We start from the raw sequence: 25,555 nt of genomic DNA, 5'->3' as shown, positions 1-25,555 counted from the left end.
CTATGTATGTGGTACCAAGGAATTAAACCCGACCTTCATATATACTAGGCAAGCACTCTACCACTAGGCCCAACTCCTGGCCCCACCATTTTATTCTTGTTGAATAAAGTATCTCCAAGTTCCTTTCTCAGTCCTTTCTACTATGCTTTTGCTGGAAAATCTGATCTTCTGTATTAATTACAATTCGGCTTTTTATTATTACTTGTGGACACATACAAGCTTCAGACCTATAAACCCAACTGCCACGCTGCTGACCTCTGAAAAACTTCTTGGACCACAATATTAAATTACTATTTTGAATTAACCTTACTTTTCTTGTTTTATTATCCCTCCATTATGAAAAAAAAATCTTGGTTTTATTCTTCTGCCTCTCTCCTCTTCCAATCTATCTGAGTCCTAACATTCATCCTAAAAATGTATTTTTTTTTCTTTTTTTTGGTCAGTTGTAGAGGACTGAACTCAGGGCCTGGGCCCTGTCACTGAGTTTTTGGTGCTCAAAACTGCAGATCTTAGCCTCTTGAGTAGCTAGAATTACAGGTGTGAGCCACCAATACCTGGCTGAAACCTACCTCTTTTTTAATGCCTACTGACTCTATTTAGCCTAACAGTTAAAAATTACCTGTGTTGGAATCATAACTCACACCGTACTCTCCAGATGTGATTTCTGCACAAGTAACAACTTCTGAAATATAAGCATCAACTCCTTCCATCAAAACCATGAACTAACTCTCTCTCTCTCTCTCTCTCTCTCTTTCTCCATCCCTTCTTCCCTCCCTCTATCTAGTCATGGTGCTTGAACTCTGGGCCTGGGTGCTGTCCCTGAGCATTTTAGCTCAAGGCCCTATCCCTTGAGTCACAGCATCACTTCCGGTTTCCCAGTGGTTAACTGGAGATAAAGAGTCTCAGTCTCTAGTCTTTACAGGCATGAGCCACTGAACCCAGCTAAATCCTTCTCTTTCTTATTCCTGTCCTCTGCCTATCACATGCAAATTGTAATGACCTAACGGAGTCCTAACTTACTCAGTTCCTGAATAAGCTGCTCTGCCAGCAAGCATTCTAAATTCCTCCTACTATAAATATACACAAGAAAACCAATACTCACACTTTTCTTTCGGCTATGTATCATTTACTTGTTTACTTTAAAAAGCCTTCCGGTTGGGCTCCAGTAGCTCACACCTATAATCCTAGGTATTCAGGAAGTTGAGATCTAAGAATCACGGTTCAAAGTCAGCCTAAGTAGGAAAGTCTATAAGACTCTTATCTCCAATTAAACAGAAAACAGGAAGTAGTACTGTGGCTCAAGTGGTAGAGCACTAGCCTTAAACTGAAAAGCTAAGGGACTGCCCCCCTCAACCCCACCCAGAGTTCAAGCCCCACAGCCACCAAAACAACAAACCAAAAAAAGCCTTCCAATTTGTAAAACCTATGTGATATACACCAAGTAGGTCCTTAGCACTCCACCCCTACCTTTCTTTTAGCTTTTGGTAATCTCTTATCATTGCTGGTTGTACATTTCATGAAAATAGTGACTGTGCCTGTTCACAACTAAATTACTGTGATTAGCAAAGCAATGCACATATAGCAGACAGTATGCTAAATAAATTTAGGACTGTGCAATATTTATACAACTTTTTAACAAAATTTATTTAGAACTTAAAATGCTATATACCTAATTAGCCATGCTACCAGTTTATACAGCCATTTAACATAAAAAGGGTAGCTTATTCTGTCACATAACATATAGAAGGATCTGAATATAAAAATATAAATATACCATATTTTATAGAATGTAGGAAACCTTAAGATAAACTTGACTGCCAAGTCTTAGAACAAATTTTTAGAGTACAGTGAGAAAATTCTCAACACACAGTGAAGAGAGATAATAAAAGATTTTCTTTTTATTATTCAAAGGTATAACTGGATAAGTAGATTTGTTACAACCATTCTGGTGAAATACTTTTTAAAAAAATACGACCAACTTCTTCGTAAACTGCAGACACATACCTCAACTATGATGACCTAATTTTTGGTGGATAATGTACATGATTAGGCAGAAATAGGCAAGCTCACACTGGTAGATTAACTGTCAAAATGCTCAGTCAAAATTCCGTTTGTGGCCCCCACTTCTTGATCGATTTCTGTTCCCACTTCTTCTTCTACCATCTTGTCGACTTCCTGACCTGCTTCCCTGTCGACTCTGTCTACCAGACCGGCCACCAGATCGGCCCCCTGACCGGCCTGACCGGCCCGATCTGCCACTTGACCACCCACTCCTTTGTCTGGAATTAGATGATGTGTTTCCATCATAATATTCTTCAATTTCAGGTAATTTGGCTGGCACTGAGAGTATCCAGTCTGAATCATGCCAGTCTGCCTGTGAAGGGAATTAACAATATTAATATAAATACAAATAGAAACCATAAGCAAGCAGCTGGGCTCCAGTGGCTCATGCCTATAATCCTAGCTACTCAGGAGGCTGAGATATGAGGATCTCAGTTCAAAGCTAGACCAGGCAGGAAAGTCAGTAAGACTACAATATACAATTAACCACCAGAAAACAGGAAGTGGTGCTGTGGCTCAAAAAGTGATAGGACGGTAGCCTTGAGTTGAAGAGCTCAGGGATTATGCCCAGGCCCAGAGTTCAAACCCCACGACCAGCCACCCTCCCCTCCATGCAAGACAAGAAAAGGAAAGGAAAGGAAAGAAACAAACCATAAGCAAGCAGTGAGTAAAGAGGCCTTTTTGGGGGGGGGAGGGGGAAGAGTGGTGGTGAATAGAAGTGTACAGGGGCTTGAACTCAGGGAACTGGCACTGTCCCTGAGTTTTCTATTCAAGACTAGTGCTCTACCACTTGAGCCACAGCTCCACTTCCAGATTTTTGGTGGCTAATTGGCAATTAAGGATCTCATGGACTTTTCCCATGGATTGTGAACTTTGACCCCAGCTTCTATAGTAGCTAGGATTACAGGCATAAGCCACTGGCACCTGGAGATTTTATATCCTTTATCTATTAGCTAAAGAATCCCTTTATTTCTCAATGAAAATGCCTGCAACAAAATGAAAACTAGAAAATAAAACATGTTCAAATTTCATTCAATAAAATTTTACCCTCTAAAGAAGCTATTAGAATTGTTTCAAGATTCTAAATTCATACTCAGTTTGTACATTTCTGTTTGCTTTTTTGGTTTTTGAGACAAGGTCTCACTATGTATATCCTAGACTGGCCTCAAACTCAATCCTGCTTCAGCTTCTTGATTGCTAGAATTGCAGATGTATACTACCATGCCTATTTTATACATTCTAAAAGAGAGCATTTTTAACTTTGTCAGCATAGAGATATGCCACTAATAAGCAGTAATGTATTTTGAAGAAATATATTTTTATTTTTTGCCAATCCTAGGGTTTGAACTCAGGGTCTGTCCTTGACTTTCTCAAGACTAGAGCTCTACCACTTGAGCCACAGCACCACTTTTGGCTTTTTCTATGTATGTGGTACCAAGGAATTGAAGCCTAGTCTGCATGCTAGGCAAGCACTCTACCACTAGGCCAAACTCCTGGACCAGAGGAAGTATATTAAAGAATCAAAAAGTAAACTATGAATCAAAAAAATGCCTACAACAGCCAAGAACTGAAAAAGAGGTGGAAGTTATTTGGAACTGGTATAAATTCAAGAATAAATAATGATGGCTTAGTCTATAATCCTACTTATTCAGAAGACAGAAATCATTGGGTTATGATGTGAGGCCAGTTCAAACAAAAATATACCAAGATATCCTCTCAACGAAGAAACTGAGACTGACAGTGTGCACCTAAGTACTAGCTAAATGGGAGGGGGTATCATGCTGTGAGGCCAGATTTAGACAAAAACATAAGACATCATCTGAAATATAACTTAAAATCAAAACAGGAATGGACGGATAGCTCAAGTAGAGGCCTTGTGTTCAAAACACACACACACACACAAAAGAGAAAGAGAAAAACCATCTTAAAAATAACCATGGCAGAGCTGGGCGCAGTGGCTCACACCTGTAATCCTAGTTGCCTGTAATCCTAGCTACTAAGAGGTTGAGATCTGAGGATCTCGGCTCAAAAGTCAGCCTGGCCACTAAAGAACTTGAGACTCTTATATCCAATTAATCACTATAAATGGGAAGCAAGGCTGTGGTTCCAGATGTAGGGCATCCAGGCTCAGAGTTCAAGCCCCATGACCCACTAAAAAATAATAAACAAACAAACATGGCTGGGCCATGAGTTTGGCCTAATGGTAAAGTTCTTGCCGAGCATAGATAAAGCCCTGGGTTGGATTCCTCAGTACCACATATACAGAAATTTCCCAGGCAAAAAAAAAAAAAGACTAAAAATCATAAAATCCTTTTTTTTTTTCTAGGTGCTAGTCCCCAGGACCAGAGCTCAGGGCCTAATGTTTAAACAGCTTGCTATTCACAACTGGCATTCTACTGCTTGAGTGCCACACCTCCAGACTGGCTTTTTATTGGTTATTTCAGAGGTAAGAGTTTGAGCTGGCTTTGAGCTGATATGGTTGAGACAGCCACAGAGATTTCTCTAATCAGGCTGGCTCTGCTACCCTCTAGATACCAACCTCCTGAGTAGTGTGAGCCATTGGTACCCGACTATAATACTATGCTTATTTTAAAACAAGTCCACAAAAATAAATATGCAGGGGCTGTAAGTTTGGCCTAATGATAGTGCTTACTCAGCATGCACGAAGACTGGAGTTGATTCCTCAATACTACATACATAGAAAAAAGCCAGAAGTGGTACTGTGGCTCAAGTGGTAGAGCTCTAGCCTTGGGAAAGCCCAAGGACACTGCTGAAGCCCTGACCTCAAGCCCCAGGACTGGCAAAAAAAAATTCAATAAATAAATAAATACATATGTAAAGAGATATGTAGACAAATTATTCACTGTAGAAGTTATTGTCTAAAGGGCCGGGAGTTTGGCCTAGTGGTTAAAGTGCTTGCCTAGCACGCACGAAGACCTGGGTTCGATTCCTTGGTACCACATACATAGAAAAAAAAGCCGGAAGTGGTGCTGAGGCTCAAGTGGTAGAGATCTAGCCTTGAGAAAGTTCAAGGGCAGTGCTCAGGCCCTGAGCTCAAGCCCAGGACTGGCAAAAAAAAAAAAAAAGAAAGAAGGAAAGAAAGAAATTATTGTCTGAGTTGGGTGCCAGTGGCTCACATGTCTAATCCTACTCAGACCTCAGGGTCTGAGGATCATTGTTTGTAGCCAGCCCATGCAGAAAAATCCCTGAGACTCTTATCTGTAATTAACTACCAGAAAACTTTAAGTGGAGCAGTGGCTTCAAGTGGTAGAGCACATTAGCCTTGAACAAAATAACTCAGAGACAGGACCCATGCCAGACACTTCCCCCTCCCAATAAAATAAAATCAGGAAACTATGAAATATAAAAAAAAAATTTTCAGGGCTCCATGCATTGTAGGCATGCATGCTACCAATAAGCTACATTCCCAGCCAAATGGTATTTTTTTTTTTTTTTTTGCTAGTCCTCGGGCTTGAACTCAAAGCCTTCGTGCTGTCCCTTAGCTTCTTTGTGCTCAAGATTAGCACTCTATCACTTGATCCTCTGGTTTTAAGTGTAAGTCCATACATGATATTTCTTGTCTCTTTTTATCTATAGGACTGTTCCATTTTTACTTTCTGTGAGTAATTTCCTTCATTTATCTTTTAAAAACTGATGTCCACTGGGTTCAGTGAATAATTCTATGTACATCTTTAGCTGATCAAAAATGAAAATAAGCCGGGCACTGGTGGCTCATACCTGCAATCCTAGCTACTTAGGAAGTTGAGATCTGAGAATCACATTTCAAAGCCAGCCACAATAGGAAAGCCAGCCCCCTGTGTCCAATTAACCACAGAAAAATCCAGAAGTGGCACTATGGCTCAATTGGTAGAATGTTAGCCAAGAGAAAAAGGAGCTCAGGGCGCCCCTGAGCCCAGAGTTCAAGCCTCAGGACCAGCAAAAATAAACAAACAAACAAACAATAAATAAAATTTAATTAAAATACCTGTAATCTTTCTGATTCAGTTGTGGGAACATCAAAACAAACACCCTAAAAGTAAACAAAAATATTCTCATTTAGGTACATAGGTTAATTTTTACTAACAAATGAATATTTGTGATACTCTCATTTTTGCTCAAAGAAAGTTCCATGATTCCTTATATAATCAAGATAGGTAGATAATCCATAGCAGCATAGGGCCAACAGATTTACTAAATCTGAGAAGTAAATATCTTTTCTTATTTACTACGTTATAAAAGGAACCAAGAAGATTTTCTAGAATTTTCGTAGACACCAAAATTCCGTACCCCTTATAAAATGATCTTCTAAACAAATTGCTTAAAAAATTCAGTAAGTAGCTGGGCACAGTGGCTATAATCCTAGCTGCTAAGGAGGCTGAGATCTGACGATCAAGGTTCAAATCCAGTCTGGGATTAATGACCAGAAAACCGGAAGTGGCACTGTGGCTCAAGGTGTAAGGCGGTGGCACCCTTGAGCTGAACAGCTCAGGGACAGAATTCAAGTCCCATGACCAACAAAAAAAAGAAAAATTAGTGAGCAGACACAAATATAAGTCAAAGGTAGAGTGCTTCCCTAACATGTATAAGATAATGGATTCAATGTATAAGCACGACAAAGAATTATTTTAAATAATTAAAATTTACTGTAACAAAGTTTTTCACACAAAATGTGGCAATATTATTACATAATAAGACTAATATAACCTGAGACATTTCCTCTGAAGTTTTGGTCGACTGTAAGTTGAAAGCTAATTTAAGTGGATCTTTTTTTGGCCAGTCCTGGGCTTGAGCTCAGGGCATGAGCACTGTCCTTGGACTTTCTCAAGGCTAGAGCTCTACTACTTGAGCCTCAGCACTGCTTCCAGCTTTTTTTCTATGTTTGTGGAACCAAGGAATCGAACCCAGGTCTTTGTACATGCTAAGCAAGCACTCTACCACTAGGCCAAACTCCCAGCCCCAACCTGTGGATCTTTTTATTTAAGTTTCCCTCTAAATTATTTTGTGAATTATTTTTCTCATTTCACTCAAATCTTTAAATATTATACTTTGAGAGCGTTGATTATTTCCAACAATCTAGCTATTAAATTTTAGGTTAGAATAAACCTGTGTCATATAGCTAGATGAATAAATGAAACAAAACCATTAGAAAAAAATAAGTCACTAAGATGACAACTTTAATTATACCGTATGAAAATGACTGACTTCATTCATGATTGTAACCAACAGTAGTTAAAAATACTGTCAGACTGGGGCATCATGGCTCAGGTGGGAGAGTGGCTGCCTAGCAAGCTGGAGAGGTTAAGTGAGACCTTACTATCCCCAAATAAATGGGGGAGGAAAAAAAAACAGTAACCCAGCAAAAACCAAAATTGCATCTTCTTTAAATTAACAAGTTGTTTAACTATAAAAAGCATAAATCACTAAGATCTAGAAAATAAAGATCCATGACATGTCTACCATAGCAGAAACTTAGATAACTAAAATATTGATTAAACCAGAAGCAGAATAACTGACTACTCTGAATAAAGTATCCTGTAATAATTCTCCAAAAATGTAAATGGATATGAACCAATACTAAGGAAAAAAAAGTATTGTTCATTACCTCAGTCTTCATTAAAAAAAAACTTTGGCAGTCTTTATAAACATTTTTGATATTTAATTAAAAATCTTTATAAGCATTTAGAAAAACTTACCATATTTCCTTTTAGGAGGCACATTCTGGTAATTTGGGATACAGCATTATTACTCAGCTTTCTGTTAAGTTCTTTCCAAGCACAATTGATATCCTGTATTTCTTCTGGGCTTTCTAGAGTCATGGTCACAAACCCCTTAAAGAACAGAAGTCACATTACATTTGCAAAAACAATCAGACGTGGTACTATGGCTCAAGTGGTAGAGTGCTAACCTTGAGAAAGCCCAAGGACAGTGCTCAGGCCCTAAGTTAAAGCTCTAGGACGAGCAAATTAAAAAAAAAAAAAAAAAAGAATTAAGTTTGGCACCAATGGTGAACACCTATAATCCTAGTTACTCAAGAGACTAAGATCTGGAGCCAGCCTAGACTCCATCTTCAAAATAAGCAAAAGCAAAAAAAAGCAAAGCCCTAGGTTCAAACCCTAGTTCTGGGGAAGGTGGGGAGTTATTAAACCACAGTATTTTATTAGATACTAAATTATTATTGAAAAATGGACCATTAACTTTTTATTTTTTGGTCAGTCATGGGGCCTGAACTCGGGACCTGGGCTCTTTTTGCTCAAGGATATTGCTTAGCCACAGTTCCACTTCTTGTTTTATAGTAGTTAATTGGAGATAAGTCTCATGGACTTTCCTGTCTGAGTTGGCTTTCAACTGCAATCCTCAGACCTCAGTGTCCTGAGTAGCTAGGATTACAAGTATGAGCTACCAGCACTCGTGGATGGATCATCATCTTTTCATGTGGGTTGACCTTGAACCTCTCAATGTCAGTATCGCAACTAATGAAGGTAAAGCTACCATGCTGGATTTGTGAATTAAGTTCCATTATCTGATACCAATCTGGAGTTATATGCATACTCTCAGAAACATAGTATCTTCTCCAATATCTACTAGTCCTTATACTATACACTATTGTGTTTTACTACACAGACTCTATTGCTCAGCTGCATGGTTCCATGGCAACTAGAAATTGAAGAGTTCTTTGTTGGTACTTACTAGCCACTACGTTAAAAATGAACTACCCAACTTGTGGATGGGATGGGAGGGAAAACTGAGAGTAAGAGAAGGGTGACATTGTCCAAAAAGAAATGTATTCATTACTTGACTTACTTAACTGAACTGTAATACTTCTGTACATCACTGGGTGTGGTGGCTCATGCCTGTAATCCTAGCTACTCAGGAGGCTGAGATCTGAAGATTGAGGTTCAAAGCCAGCCCCAGCAATACAAAGCCAATAGACTCTTATCTCCAATTAATCACTAGAAAATGGGAAGTGGGGCTGTGGCTCAAGGATAGGACAGTAGCCTTGAGCTGAAGAGTTCAAGGACAGCAACCAGGTTCAGGGGTAGGTTGTAGCCTTAAGTGGAAGAGCTCAGGGACCTCGCCCATGTCAGAGTTCAAACCCCATGACCCCCTTCGAAAAAATAAATAAAAATTAAAAAATAAAAGTTTTGCTGGGTGTGGTAGATCACACACCTGTAATCCTAGCTACTCAAGAGGCTGAGATCTAAAGATTGAGGTTCAAAGCCAGCCCGGGTACTAAAGTCCATGAGACTCTTATCTCCAATTAACCACTAGAAAAGAGCTCAGGGACAACTCCCAGGCCCAGAGTTCAAGCTCCACAACTGATGAAAGAAAGAGAAAGAGAAAGAGAAAGAGAAAGAGAGAGAGAGAGAGAGAGAGAGAGAGAGAGAGAGAGAGAGAGAGAGAGAGAGAGAGAGAAAGGGAGGGAGGGAGGGAGGGAGGGAGGGAGAGGGAGAGAGAGAGAGAGAGAGAGAGAGAGAGAGAGAAGAGAGAGAGAGAGAGAGAGAGGGAGGGAGGGAGGGAGGGAGGGAGGGAGGGAGGGAGGGAGGGAGGGAGGGAGGGAGGGAGGGAGGGAGGGAGAGAGAGAGTGAGAGAGAGAGAGAGAGAGAGAGGGAGGGAGGGAGGGAGGGAGGGAGGGAGAGAGAGAGAGAGAGAAAGGGAGGGAGGGAGAGAGAGAGAGAGAGAGAGAGAGAGAGAGAGAGAGAGAGAGAGAGAGAGAAGAGAGAGAGAGAGAGAGAGATAGGCAGGGAAGGAGGGAGGGAGGGAGGGAAGGATGAATTTACTTGATACTATATTGAAAATGAACTTTACAACTTTTAGGTAGGGATGAGAGGGAGGAACTGGTAAAGAGCGAGGAAAGGGGTGACAGTGCACAAAAGGAAATGTACTCTTTATCTGACCAATATAACTGTAACCCCTCTGTACATGTCCTCTCTAATAGTAATAAAAATTAAATGAATAATTTTTGTGTGGGGGTGTTTTGGGGCTTGAACTCTGGGCCTGGTCGCTGTCCCTGACCTATTCAACTCAAGGCTACCACTGTACTCCTTGAGCCACAGCACCACTTCTGGCTTTCTAGTGGATAATTTGAGATAAGGGTCTCACAGACTTTAGTACCTGGGCTGGCTTTGAATCACGATCCTCAGATCTCAGCCTCCCGAATAGCTAGGATTACAGGCGTGAGCCACCGCGCCCGGCTGAAATATATATATATTTTTAAGAATACTTTGTGGTATGTAATAATCAGCACAGTACTATGCAAGATAAGGGTTTCTTTTATTTTCCTGGAGATAAACAGATAGATGTTTTTAGTAGAATAATTCAAATCTGAACATAGGCTAGATATTAAATGACTTGTATAGAATTCTGTGTGTACATGCTATAACTGGAGTTCAAACTCTCATTCCCTATTTCTCTCTGTGTCTCTCGCAGCTTTTTCACTCACAGCCAGTGTACTACCAGTTAAGTTATACTCTCTCTTTTCACTTTATGTTAGTTAAGTGAAGACAGACTCTTCAAGATTTGTCTGCACATAATGGCTTCAAACAGATTCTCAGACCTCAGCCACCCGAGTAGCGAGGACTACAGGTGTGAGCCAGTGCCTGGCTTGTTTCTTATTCTTATCCTTTTTTATTTTGCATCATACTAGGGAATGAACTCAGGGCCCCGTGCTCTCATTTGGATTTTGGCTCCAAGCTTCTAGGTTAGCACTTGAGCCACACCCCCACTTCCAGCTTTATGCTGGCTAACTGGAAATAAGTCTCTAAGATTTGTCTGACCAGGCTGGCTTCAATCCATGATCCTCAGATCTCAGCCTTCTGAGTAGCTCCAATTTTAAGCATGAACCACTGGTGCCTTGCTTGAATATTCTTTTCTTCCTTGTGTATGCCAGTCCTGGGGCTTGAACTCAAGTCCTGGGATCTGTCCCTGCTTTCTTTTGCCAAATCTAGGACTTGAACTCATGGCATGGGCACTATCCTTGAGCTTTCTCAAGGCTAGCACTGCACCCCTTGAAGCCTTTTCTATATATGTGGTACTGAGGAATCAAACCTAGGGCTTCATGCATGCTAGACAACCACTATTCTACTAGAATACACTTTCAGCCCTGATCCTGAGCTTTTGTGTTCAAGGCTAGCTAGTTTCCTACCACTTGAATTACAGTTTGACTTCTGGCTTTTTAGTGGTTAACTGGAGATAAGAGTCTCATGGACTTTTCCACCTAGGGTTGGATTTAAACCATGATCCTCAAATCTCAGCCTCCTGAGTAGCTAGGACTACAGGCAGGAGCCACTGACATGTGGCCTGAAAATTCTTATTCTTAGAAGATGAAGCTGGGCATTGGTTTCCTCTTTTTTCCTTCACTCCTTTCCTGTCTTCCTTATTTATCCCTCTGTACAGGAAAACAACAAAATGGCAGGAACACATTAAACATAAACAGGCTCAACTCCCCATCTAAAACATGCAGAGCAACAGATTGGATCAAAAAACAAAATCCAGCTATATTTATTGTGTCCAGGAAATAAGTTTCCTAAGTTTCCTGGACACAAATTCTGAGTAAATGTATGAAAAAAGATCTTTCACTTTAATTTATCTTGGCATACTTATATCTGGGTAATATGGACTTCTCATTAAAATTAGCATGAAGGGGCCGGGAGTTTGGCCTAGTGGTTAAAGTGCTTGCCTAGCATGCACGAAGACCCGGGTTCGATTCCTTGGTACCACGTACATAGAAAAAAGAGCCAGAAGTGGTGCTGAGGCTCAAGTGGTAGAGCTCTAGCCTTGAGAAAGTCCAAAGACAATGCTCAGGCCTTGAGCTAAAGCCCAGGACTGGCAAAATAAACAAACAAACAAACAAATAAATAAAATTAGCATGGTGCTCAGGCCCTGAGCTAAAGCCCAGGACTGGCTAAATAAATAAAATAAAATTAGCGTGAAGAGGTAGGGAGTTTGGCCTAGTGGTAGAGTGCTTGCTTAGCATGCACGAAGATCCAGGTTGGGTTCCTCAGTACCACATACATAGGAAAGTCAAAAGTGGTGCTGTGACTCAAATGGTACAGCGCTAATCTTGAGGAAAGCCCAAGGACAGTGCTCAGGCCCTGAGTTCAATAAAATAATTAATTAATTAATTACAATTAGCAGGAAGAGACAAACAAGATCATTACATGTTAATAAAGGGAATGACCCACAAAGAGGAAATCACGTGGTTAATATTTATGCACCAACCAACGGAATACGTAAACACATTAAAAAAACACTCTTAGACTCTCAAAACATTACAAAACTAACTAAACACAATTATAGTGGGAGAGTTTATTTGTTTCTCTGTATTAGTTTTTTGAAACAGGGTCTTAGTATGTACTTCAGCTTAGACTCAAACTTGAGATAGATGAGAAAGCCCATTTCTAACAAATTGTATGTGTGTGTGGGGGGGGGTGTTTCTATGTCTGTGTATGGATGTGTGTGTATTGGTGGTCTTGGAGCTTGAACTTGGGGCCTGGGAGTCCCTGAACTTTTCTGCATGACTAGCACTCTACCAGCTCCACTTCCAAGAAATAGGTTGGTGGGACTTTTTTCCATACTGTTATTTTTTTACTAAACAGGGAAAATAATGTATGGAAGAATTAAATGCAATATTCAGTCATTTGTTACACAATAATTGCTCTAGGCCAGTTTTGACTTTCTACCGACATACTCAAGTTTCTCACTCATTTTACCTTATCAGAGGTGATCAAAGATCGTGGTTCAAAGCTTGATGCTCCAGAAATATGTGCTAATGCTGCTGCCAATGCATCCACTGCCCCTTTCTCTTCAATCAGTCGTTGGGCTGATGGTCGGAAAAAATCAACAGCAGCATAAGAAACAGATGCCAGAGACCTATGGTTTAAAAATGATAAATGTTATTGATCAAGACATAGGGGAAAAAGGAAAGATAAAGAGAATGAAGAGGAAGAATAATATTTTTTTATTTTATTATAACTTAAATGTCTGCTGGGAAAACTGGTGACTAAAATTTTCTGACATTTGACTAGGAGCTTAAAGATGAACAGCCTAATACAAAAGAAAAAATTATTCAGCAAGGTCAGAAAGCATACCTGATGGCATCCATGCTTTTAGATTTAACTAAATCCATTGTAGAAGGAACACCTACACGTTTAAAAGTAATCCCCTGAAAATGAAAGAATTACATTAAAGAAAAATGGAAGTTGTTACACTTTAATTCCTAAATCGATATAATCTGTTGAATTTTCATTGCTTGGAATTAAAGATTTCCAAGCCATAATTGAAAAGATCTGTTTTTTTTTCCTCAAAATATAAACTCCAAAATGAGGGGGAAAAAATTGAATTATTCCCAAGATGTAATCATAGGCATTCATTTTCAAATCAAAGCTGATTGACAAAATAGAAAGACATTGATTAAACCTATTATTTTTCTTGAATAAGAAGTACCATATAAAAATACACATCATAAAGCAGGAGAAGCCAGGTATCAGTGGCTTATACCTATAATCTTAGCTGTTCAGGGGGCTGAGATCTGAGGATTGTGGTTCGAAGTCAGTTTGGGCAGGAAAATCTGCGAGGCTCTTATCTCCACCTAACCAAAAGGCTAGGCATGGAGCTGTGGTTCAAATGATAAAGCACAAGCCTTGAGCACAAAACCTCACTGTACCTAGGCTCTGAGGTTCAAGCCTCAGGAGCAGTACAAAAAGTAAGATAAAAGATTAGTCAATGGGTGGTGGATCACGCCTATAATCCTAGCTACTCAGGAGGCTGAGATCTGAGAATCCGGTTCAAAGCCAGCCTGGACACAAAAGGACCTGAGAATCTTATTACCAATTAACCTGTAGAAAAACAAAAACAGAAAGGGGGCTTGGCTCAAGGGTAGGGCGGTAACCTTGAGCTGAAGAAATCAGGGAGAGCGCTCAGGGCAGCTCAAGACCCATGACCCACCAAAAAATAATAGTAATAATAATTAAAGGAGAGAAAAACGTGAAATGCTACAAAAAAAATCTAAAAGTGTTTTTAAAAAATGGCTGTTGTGCCATTAACAATACCATTTCTTTTTTTAACTACTACACCAAAACAATGTCACAATCACCCATCTACAATGCTGGACTGAGCTAATGAAATCATAATATTCTTCTGGTTTTAGTAATGAGAAAAATTCAAAGGAAAAATTAGAAAGTCAGCTCTTCTGTCTTCACAATAAAAGCTGTATAAAACAAATCCTGCAACTGACATAAATTTAGCTCTCTACATGCTTCACATTGAATTTCAGTTTAAAGTGAGTTAGGTATTTGTGAGAACAAATGTAAAAATAGTAGTCATCTAAGGCATCATTTAGATGATAAGGCTGAGATTATTTAACTTTACTTACTGCCTTCTGTTCCACATATCTTAGTTGACCTCTTTCTCTTGGCTGATAAAAACATACACAAATCCCAGTACGGCCAGCTCTTCCGGTGCGTCCAGAGCGATGAATATAGGATTCAACATCCTAAAAATAAGATGTTTTTTAAAACATCAAGTTCCATAGTCATTATAGCACCCAAATAATAATTATAGTAATTATTCATCCCATTGTACTTTTCTTTCTTTCTTTTTTTGGTGCAAGTTCTGAGACATGAACTCAAGACGTTGCCCTAAGCTTTTTTGCTCAAGACTAGTACTCTACCGCTTGAGCCAAAGCTTCACTTCTGGCCTTTTGTGGGTAGTTTATTGGAGATGAGTTTCATGGACTTTTTTATTACCCAGCTTACTTAGAACCATGATCCTCAGATCTCAGTCTCCTGAGTAACCAGAATTACAGGCATGAGCCACTGATACCCAGGTCCTTTGTACTTACCAATCTTAAATTATGTGCTAGAATTTGAGGTAAAAAATTAAAAACCTTTGAGTTATATTTAACCTATTCCAGAGTTCTTCATCATCAGCTTTTAAAAACTCCTTTGTATGATTTTGTTGGGCCAAACTTTAGATACAAACAGAGAAGTTAGTCATTTATGGGAGGGGTATCATATTCTGGTGCACTTAACACCAGTGTTACAAAAACATAGCTAAAAGCAGGAACAAATGGCCTGTCTTTTTTCACACTCTAAACACTACCACTTTGTCAATAAAACATGAATGTATGAAATCGTCCTTATTTTCCCAGAATCATTCCCATTTCCTACCTGTGGAGGAGAACTTTGAATCACCAGATCAACCTCAGGTATGTCCAAACCACGAGCAGCCACATTAGTTGCAACCAAAACTTTAAAACTACCTTCTCTGAAGCCTTTCAGTGTAATTTCTCTTTGTGATTGTGCAATATCTCCATGTAAACACTGGGCATTCTATTCAACAAAAGAGGGAAATGAAGAATACAGCTTATACTTACAAGTAATACCATAACACACTCAGGTCTAAACTCTTTTAAGTGTGTGTGTGGGTGTGGGTATGTTTATTGACAATAGGGCTAGAACTCAGGGTCGTGGGCTCTAGTTAGACATTTTCTTTCACTGCTGGTACTCAGACTGAGTCATGCCTCGGATGTATGTTCCTTTTAGTTTTGAGCTTTGGCTATTATTTTAGACACAGGGTCTTGAGGCTGCCTCAAATTCAACATTCATGTACCTCAGTTTCCCAAGAATTGCAATTGCTTTTTAATTGTTTTGTGTTAAACAATTGTAACAATGCGTGATTTTCTTAATAAAAACAAAAACAACAAAATCAGACAGAGCTAGAGATATGGCTCAGTGGTAGAGTTCTCACCTAGCATGCATGAAGCCCTAGGTTGGATTCTTCAGTACCCATGAACAGAAAAAGCCAGAAGTCTTGCTGAGACTCAAGTGGTAGAGCTCTAGCCTTGAGCACAGAACAGCTCAAGAACACAGCCTCTGAGTTCAAGGCCTAGGATGGCCCTCCACTCCCCCCCCCAAAAAAATTTAAACATTCCAATGGGCGCAGTGGCTCATGCCTATAATCCTTGCTACTTAGGAGGCTGAGATCTGAGGATCAAGGTTCAAAGCCAGCCTACAGAACTAAAGATGAGAGACTCATCTCCAATTAGCCACTAGAAAACAGGAAATAGGACTGTGGCTCAAGGGGTAGGGCAGGAGCTCAGGGAGAGTGCCCAGGCCCAGAGTCCAAGCCCCACAACCAACCATAAAAACAAAACAACAACAACAACAACAAAAAACATTAAAGAAGCCAGGGCGTGGCGGTTCAAGCCTATAATCCTAACTACTCACGAGGCTGAGATCTGAAGATCAAGGTTCAAAGCCAGCTCAGCATAAAAGGACTTGAGACACTTATCTCAAATTTATCATCTAAAAAACAACAAGTGGGGCTTGGCTCAAGGGTAGGATGGTAGCCCTGAGCTGAAGAGCTCAGAGACAACACAGAGGGGTAGGGTGGTAGCCTTGAGCTGAAGAGCTCAGGATCGTACCCAGGCTGAGTTCAAGCCCCATGACCCACAAAAAAAGAAAAAAATTAAACATTCCACCAAATGTTTGACACACTGTAAATAGAATTTACCACCAATGATTTAGTAGATACTCTGCTAGATTTTTTCTTTCTTACAGTTTTGAAGAACCAGAAATAAAGCTGGAGCCTCATTGGTAGTAGGCAAGCACTCTTCCACTGAGCTATATCACTAGCCTAGATTGTTTCTTACACACACATATATGTACATATTTATACATATATATATATACATATTTCAGTCCAAGAGCTTGAATTCAGAGCCTGGGTACTCTATCTGAGATTTGTTATTGTTGTTTGCTCAAGACTAGTATTCTACCACTAGAGACAGCTTATACCTTTCTGGTAGTTAATTATAGGTAAGAGTCTCATGGACTTTTCTGACTGGGCTGACTTCAAATCATGATCCTCAGATATTGACCACCTGCTTAACTAGGAGTGAAATTTGTTTTGTTATATTTTTAGATAAGGACTCATTTTATAGTCCAGGATGGCCTTGAATTTATGATCCTTCTGCTTCTACCTTATTGCTAGGAATACCGGTGTGTTCCACTATACTCATGAAACTTCTGTCACAAAATTTACATTTACCAACATAAATTATAATTTAAAGTATTTGTTTATAAAAATGAGATCATGCTGAGTGAAAGTGGCTCATGCCTTGTAATCCAGACTACTCAGGAAGCTGAAATCTGAGATCACAGTTCAAAGCCAGCCTGGGCAGCAATGTCCCCAAGATTCTTATCTCCAATTAATCACTCGAAAACCAGAAGTGGTACTGTGGCTTAAGTGGTACAGCACTAGCCTTGAGGCACAAAGAGGCTCAGGGAAAGCACCCGGGTTCTGAGTTCAAGCCCTGAACTGACCAAAACTAAACATTAGATCATACTTTTCAAGTATTATTTGGTAAGCTACCCTACAAATTTATTCCTGTGCTGTGATCATTTTTCATATCTATACTTAATTTTTTTACTGTATAAAATCACTTTTTTTCATTTTTTTATTGTAATTAATAAAAGGGTTACATGATATTTGCCATATAGAAGGTGCATTAATTCACATACATTGATACCCTTTCACATGTCTTGGTATCTTTTACCCCCCCCACACCCTATACTTAATTTTTAAAGTGTATTAATTTTTATTTTTTATTTTGCCAGTCCTGGGCTTAAGCTCAGGGCCGGAGGACTGTCCTTGGATTTTTCTCAAGGCTAGAACTCTACCACTTGAGCCTCAGCACCACTTCTGGCTTTTTCTAAGTATGTGGTACCAAGGAATTGAACCCGAGTCTTTGTGCATGCAAGGCAAGCACTCTACCACTAGGCCAAACTCCCAGCCCATAAAGTGTATTAATTTTTTTTCATATGGATACAGCTGTGCTTATTTGAGTAATGTCTTACTGATAAATATTTGAGTTGCTTTCAAACATTTTTTTGTGTGTGTGGGTCCTGGGATATGAACTCAGGGTCTGGGTGCTGTCCCTGAGCTTTTGTTTGTGCTCAAGGCTAGTGCTCTACTACTTGAGCTGTAGATCCATTTCTGGCTTTTTTTTTTTTCTTTTTTTTTTTTTTTGCAGTTACTTGGAGAGTTTCACAGACTTTCCTGCTCAAGCTAGCTTTAAACCTCAGTCCTACATCTCAGCCTCCTGAATAGCTAGGATTATACCCACTGATGCCTGGCCCAAATTTTTACTTTTAGAAACGATGCTTTGTGATCTCTTGCGAATTCAATTAGCTCATTAACACCATGCAAATATATAACTGCTGTTTTCCAGTTATGAGTCACTCATTTACAAAGGTATTCAATAAATCATTTGAGAAGTATATATGATATTGAAAGAAGTAACATTGATCAAGATGCACTGTATTCATAAACTGCTTTGCTGAATAGCAACTCCTTTGTACAACTATTCAACGATAATAAAAATACATTTTAAAAAAAAAAAAAAAAGGCTGGGCACTGGTGGCTCCCATCTGTAATCTTAACTATTCAGGAGGCTGAGAGCTGAGGATTCTTGTTCAAAGCCAGCCCAGGCAGAAAAGTCCCCATGTCACTCATCTCAAATTAACCACTCAAAAACCCAAAGTGGAGTTGTGCCTAAAAGTGGTAGAGTACTAGCCTTGAGCAAGAGCTCAGGGCCAGCAGTGCAGACCCTGAGTTCAAGCTCAACAGCTAACCAAAAAGAAACAACAAGAAATAATGCTGCAATGAGCAACCTCGTTTTTTTGTCTCTGGGTGCCTTGATAAATGCGTATTTCAATAGACTTACCTAGAAGTTAAATTTTTAGGTCCAAAATGTTAAGTATCCTATGAGTATCCTTTTGAACAACTAATTTACAGTTTAACAAAATGAACCCAGAAAGCTGGAGCATGTGTTGTCAGGAAAGGCATTGAGGAGGTTAAGGGAAAGGAATAGAGAAAGGGAAAGAGAATACAGCCATAATATTCAATATATGTATGTGAATATGAAACTAGGTAAATTGAGGTTGGGAGAGATAGGGAAAATAATGACAAGGATGACAATGATCAAGATGTACTATATTTGTAAACTGATATGTTGAATTAGAAACCCTTTGTACAACCTCTTATGGATAATAAAAAAAATGATAAATATCTGGTGCTAATATCTGGTAGCTGTGGCACTGTGCTTACCTAGTATCTACAAACCCTTGGGTTTAATCCTCAGCACAGAAACAAAATAAGCAAAGCAAAATATTATTAGCACTGTAATAGCCACTACCAACTATTATAAAAATGTTGTTTCCTTTTCAAGTATTTATTTCATCATACCAGGCCTGCCTTGTATATTATCAATCAAAAACATTGTTAATCTAATAAAAACACTTCCTGGGCCAGGAGCACGGCCTAGTGGTAAAGTGCTCGCCTACCATGCATGAAGCCCTCAGTTCCATTTATTGATATCATATCTAAAGAAAAAGCTGGAAGTGGCGCTGTGGCTCAATTGGTAGAATGCTAGCCTTGAGAAAGCCCAAGAACAGTGCCCAGGTTTAGAGGTCAAGCCCTAGGACTGGCACAAAAATAAAAATTAAAAAACTTCCCAATCATTAATTTTTACTTTCGGAATATTTAGGGAAATGTCCTATTTTTTTTTTTTAAGTATGGTGATTTTTTTTTTTTTTTTGCCAGTTCTGGGGCTTGAAGTCAGCGCCTGAGCACTGTTCCTGGGCTTTATTCTCAAGGCTAGTACTCTACCACTTGAGCCACAGCACCACTTCCAGCTTGTCTATGTATGTCGTACCAAGGAATCCAATCCAGGTCTTCTCTACCACTAGGCCAAACTCCTAACCCTATATAGGTATTTTTATACACCATTAACTAAAATAACCTAGGAAAGATGGTAACAATAGTCTTTGACTCTCTGATTTCCAAAAACAAGCAAGCAACTAGTGACCACAGTGCCACTCCTGATTTTCTATTAGTTGATTGGAAATAGGAGTCTCCAGGTCTTTAGCGCCCCGGCTGGCTTTGAACTGTGATCCTCAGATCTCAGCCTCCTAAGTAGCTAGGATTACAGGCATGAGCCACCACACCTGGAGCAGCTAGAATTTTTTTTAAAATCTACATACAACATTTATGACAAAACCCAACAAGATTTTCTAATGACTTCCTACATACAGCAGGCAAGAGCAGGACCTTGTATATGGGGGAATGTGCTAGACTTAAAACAGCTGCTTTTAAGAAAACATTCTCCAGCTGGGCACAGTGGCTCACGCCTGTAATCCTTGCTACCCAGGAAGCAGAGATCTGAGGATGGAGGTTCAAAGCCAGCCCCAAAGCCAGCCCTGGGCACTAATGTCTGTGAGATTCTTATCTGCAATTAACCACCAGAAAACTGTGGCTCAAGGGGTAGGGTGGTAGCCTTGAGTTGAAGAACTCAGGGATAATGCTCAGGCCGAGTTCAAGTCCCACGACTGCCAAAAAAAGAAAAACATTCTCAAGTCAATTTTTTAAAACTGCAGCTGAAGTGGGAAGGGTTCTTACCACTCAAAAAGACTGGGGGGGAGGGAGAAGAGTTTGGCTAGTGGTAGCTTGCCTAGCATGCATGAAGACCCAGGTTCAATTCCTCTGTACCACATACACAGAAAAAAGCCAGAAGTGGTACTGAGGCTCAAGTGGTGTAGAGAGTTCTAGCCTTGAGAAAGTCCAAGGACAGTGCTGAGGCCCTGAGCTCAAGCCCAGGACTGGCAAAAAAAAAAAAAAAAAAAAAAAAGACTGTGGGGTGTCAGAGATAACATCTTCAGGGGCTATAGCAACTCTGATGCTAACTAAGCCAAGTAAAAAAGCAATGCTTCCTTTCCAGAACAAAGCCCTACACTGGAGAGAAACTGCTGAACCTAGAATCCAAATGAAGGATGTCTAGGATAATAAAAGCTAAGAAAAACCAGATAAAGCGAAGGAAGGACCCAGCAGGAATTCATTTGGTGTAATACTTTTTCCCTTTTAAACACTTTTATTGAGATATAATTTGCAAACCATATTTTCAAGCACTAAGAAAGTATCAGAAGCAACCTATACCTGTGAAACTATAAAACTATTTGGCCCATTTCTTTCCGTTTGAAGTTGAGAAATACATACTTTTTCAAAAAAGATTTTATTAACATTGATTTTTACATCACATTTCAAATGTCATGTTTAACAAGTATTCAAGAAGGGAATCTCTGTTAAACTTTTAAAATCTATTCTGACTTCACAGATCCTCAGGGGCTAAATACAAGTTCTTTCTGAATTAGACTCAATTCTGAGAACAACTACCAACTTTGGTCCACAAAGAACAGTATTTTTTTTTGGGGGGGGGGGGCAGTCCTGGAGCTGGAACTCAGGGCCTGGGCACTTTCCATCTAAAATTGACCAAGAAATTGGTCAAACTTTACGTAATGAGGAAATAGTAATATTCCCAGAGATAAAGAGGTGAGCAGGAAAACAATGTTCGCAAAACAGCTGGAAGTATAACACATTGCTGAAAAAGAGAAACCTTAGATAGGTGCTGGTGGCTCCCATCCATAATCCTAGCTACTCAGTCAGGAGGCTGAGATCTGAGGATTGAGGTTCAAAACCAGCCCTCCACCCCGCAGGACTAAAGAACAGAGACTCTTATTTCCAATTAATCACTAGAAAATGGGAAGTGGTGCTGGCTCAAGGGTAGGGCAGTAGCCTTGAGCTGAAGAGCTCAGGGACAACACCCAGGCCCAGAGTTCAAGCCCCACGACAGACCAAAAAATAAAAAAACACCAACAGAATTCTCTTCTAACATCATGTTAAAAACCTCAAAAATACAAACTTTTTTAAAAAAGATTTTATTAACATTGATTTTTACATCACATTTCAAATGTCATGTTTAACAAGTATTCAAGAAGGGAATCTCTGTAAACTTTTAAAATCTATTCTGACTTCACAGATCCTCAGGGGCTGAATACAAGTTCTTTCTGAATTAGACTCAATTCTGAGAACGACTACCAACTTTGGTCCACGAAGAGCAGCATTTTTTTTTTGGGGGGGGGCGCAGTCTTGGGGCTGGAACTCAGGGCCTTTCTTTGGGGTTTCTCAAGGCTAGAATTCTACCACTTGAGCCACAGTACCACTTCTTGCTTTCTTGTCCTGTGTATGTGGTACCAAGGAATTGAACCCAGGGTTTAACACATGCTAGGCAACCATTCTACTACTAGGCCTCCCATCCCCTTATTTTTTTTTTTTTTTGGTCAGTCATGGGGCTTGTACTCAGGGCCTAGGCACTGTCCCTGAGCTTTTTCACACAAGGCTAGTGCTCTACCATTTTTTTTTTTTTTTTTTTTTTTTTTTGCCAGTCCTGGGCTTGAGCTCAGGGCCTGAGCACTGTCCTTGGACTTTCTCAAGGCTAGAGCTCTACCACTTGAGCCTCAGCACCACTTCTGGCATTTTTCTATGTATGTGGTACCGAGGAATCGAACCCGGGTCTTCATGCATGCTAGGCATAGTGCTCTACCATTTTAACCCATCACTTCACACTCCACTTTCAGTTTTTTGGATGTTTAATTGGGGATATGAATCTCACACAGACTTTCCTGACCAAGCTGGTTTTGAACCTCAATCCTCAGCTCTCCACCTCCTAAGTAGTCAGTCATAAGCCACCAGCAAGACTGTGTAATTTGCTTAATAACTGTCTCCAAAGCCTCAAAGAGAAAGCCTGGTAAGACTTACCTGTTTTATGTGCGGATTCATGGCCATTTCAGTTACATTCTTTTTGGTCTCACAGAAGATAATAGCCCTCCCTTCAGATCCACTGTACACTTGAAGGACATCTCCAATAACTGCTGGCCTTTGAGACCAATGGCATTGGATTGCCAAATGCTTGGAAGAAAGAAAAGGTGATATATATTTCATCAAAATTACTGAAAAACAACTTCTTTTGTTCATGTTTCCTATCTGTCAAGAACTGGCCTTCCTGAGAGAGCATAAGAAAAAAGACTATCTCACTGCCATCAAAACATAACAAATAAATCTGAAATGAATGAGACAGAGACATACTGGGACTACCAAAGGATATAACAAAGACTTTCTAGATTGACAGAAATACTCAAAATGTTAAAATATTTGGGTTACTTACATCTGTGAATTTGTCAAACCTGAACAACTACTCTTCAGTGCACATAAATCTTTTTTGTTTCTTCCAGTTTCAGGCATTCATCCCAGTATCAGAAAGCTAACATGCCATACTGACATATTTAAACAAACTGCACATAAATCTTATATTAAAAAACAAAACATGGGGTTCAAGCAACAGAGCACCTCTCTGGCAACCCTGAGGCCCTGTGCTGAAACCCTAGTACTGCTATTAAATAAATTTAAGTTCACAAATACAGAAAAATTAAGCAAAACGAGTTATATATGATATCAAGTTAACAATTAACAATATAAATTGCTTATATCTGTTTGTAGTAAGTGCAAAAACTACACAAGTTATGATTTTTTAAAATAGTAAATAGTTCTATCAGGCAGATATATACAAATATGTACCTTCAGACAGATTATGTGTTGTCAAAAAGTTAATTTTAAAAATTCTGTAAATATTCTATTGACAAAGCTTAAAATATGCTAAGAAAAAGATGCCAGAAGCAAAATTTCATATTGTATAATTTTGTCTTCTTTTTTGTGCCAGTACTAGAGTTGAACTCGGTGCCGAGGCCCTTCTCAAGGCTGAGCCACAACTCCACATCTGGCTTTTTGGTAGTTAATTGGAATTAAGAGTTTCACATAAAGCAGGTGACAGTGGTTCACACCTGTAATCCTAACTATTGTGGAGGCTGAGACCTGAGCCTTGCATGAGCAGGAAAGCTCACGAGACTAGAGTCAACAATTAAGCATTCAAAAAAATGGCAAAAGTAGAACTGTGGCTCAAATGGTAAAGGGCTAACCTTCAGCACAAAAGCTCAAGGACAGCATTCAGGATCAGAGTGCAAGCCCCACAACAGGCAAAATAAAAAAAAAAAAAAAGAGTCACAGACTTTTCCTGCCTGGGCTGGCTTTGAACTGAGTAGCCAAGATTACAAGGATATGCCACCAGTGCCCGGCTTTGCAAAATTACATTTAGATGAAATACCCAGAAAAGATATATATCCATAAGTTCAGAGGAAAACATGTATTTGCCAAGAGTTGAGGAAAGGAAGAAAAGGAGAATACCTCATAAATATTAGGGGGAATACTTTTAGGTGATGGAAAAGTTTAGAAATAAATAGAATTGTGGTTATATGTCATGAATGTGCTAGATAAATTTTTATAGTTTTAGCTATGTGAATTTTATCTCAATTTTAAAAATTGCAATACTATGCTCTAGTCAAAGCTATACATTCTCCTTATATTTATGGGGATGTATGACTTCTAAAAATTTAAATGAATCAAAAACGAGAGGGCTGCGAGTTTGGCCTAGTGGTAGAGTGCTTGGCTAACATGCATGAAGACCTGGGTTTGAGTCCTCAGTACCACACAAACAGAAAAAGCTGGAAGATGACAGGGCTCGGTGGCTCTGGTCTGTAATCCTAGCTACTCAGGAGGCTGAGATCTGAAGATCTCGAGTCAAAGCCAGCCTAGGCACTAAAGACCATGAGACTCTTATCTCCAATTAATCATTAATCACTAGAAAATGGGAAATGGGACTGCAGTTCAAGGGATACTGTGGTAGCCTTGAGCTGAAGAGATCAGGGACAGCGCCCAGACACAGAGTACAAGCCCTATGACTGACAAAAAAAAGGAAAGAAGGAAGGAAGGAAGGATGCATGGATGGAAGCAAGCAAGCAAGCTGGAAGTGGCTCAAATGGTAGAGTGCTAGCCTTGATCTGAAGAGCTCAGGGCCAGCACCCGAGCAGAGAATTCAAGCTCATAACCAACAACAAGTGGGTGGTGAGAGGGGCTGGAAGTACAATGGTAAGGCAAAAGCTTAAGATGTGCCAGGCATTGGGCTCATTCTCTAGCACTTAAATGAATCAAGTAAGAGACAGATAAACATGTGATAAGGGAAAATAAAATATTTAACTGGAGCCTAAGAAAGAAAGGTTACACAGTTCAAGGTCAGCTTAGGCTACACAATAAAAGCAGGGAACAACTATTCAAGAAATGAGGGCTGGGAGTTTGGGCAATGGAATTGGTTCTGAGGCTCAAGTGGTAGAGCTCTACCCTTGAGAAAGTCCAAGGACAGTGGTCAGGCACTGAGCTCAAGCCAGGACAAAAACAACAAAAACAAACTTTGGGCTAGGAGTTTAGCCTAGTGGAAGAGTCTTTCCTAGCATGCAGGATAACCTGGGTTCAATTCCGGGGTACCACATACATAGGAAAAAAAAAATAGAAATGGTGCTGTGGCTCAAGTGGTAGAGCTCTAGCCTTGAGAAAGCCCAAGGACAGTACCTAGGCCCTGAGTTCAGGGCCCAGGACTGGCAAAAAAAAAAAGAAAATGAGTTCAAGCACAAGCCCACCATCTCAACCAATAGTTGGACTCAGTCAAACATGCCTGTCTTCTGTTATGTAGAAGGTTAAGATTCAGAAGACTGTG

The 25,555-nt window shown here is 39.7% G+C and overlaps 1 protein-coding gene across 2 annotated transcripts in view; it reads right to left on the bottom strand.

Annotated features, from left to right (window-relative positions):
* Positions 1-1,874: 1,874 nt before the first annotated feature.
* The window catches only part of Ddx50 (DExD-box helicase 50), a 42,283-nt gene continuing 18,602 nt past the window's right edge, over positions 1,875-25,555 (bottom strand). For both annotated transcript variants that reach the window (XM_090346455.1, XM_090346456.1), the window contains exons 8-15: positions 22,714-22,863; positions 15,228-15,389; positions 14,432-14,551; positions 13,149-13,222; positions 12,771-12,930; positions 7,755-7,889; positions 6,047-6,091; positions 1,875-2,374 (exon numbers count right to left, since the gene is read on the bottom strand). In XM_090346455.1, coding sequence (XP_090202581.1) covers positions 2,096-2,374; positions 6,047-6,091; positions 7,755-7,889; positions 12,771-12,930; positions 13,149-13,222; positions 14,432-14,551; positions 15,228-15,389; positions 22,714-22,863 — 1,125 coding nt within the window. In that variant the 3' untranslated portion in view covers positions 1,875-2,095. The remainder of the gene's footprint in view (positions 2,375-6,046; positions 6,092-7,754; positions 7,890-12,770; positions 12,931-13,148; positions 13,223-14,431; positions 14,552-15,227; positions 15,390-22,713; positions 22,864-25,555) is intronic.

Source organism: Megascapheus bottae, chromosome 15 (assembly GCF_031878675.1).
Source record: "Megascapheus bottae isolate mThoBot1 chromosome 15, mThoBot2.hap1, whole genome shotgun sequence".
In the NCBI taxonomy this organism is placed as follows: Eukaryota; Metazoa; Chordata; class Mammalia; order Rodentia; family Geomyidae; genus Megascapheus; species Megascapheus bottae.
Note: the sequence above shows the minus strand (reverse complement) of the source record. Positions and strands in the feature narration are given on the sequence as shown.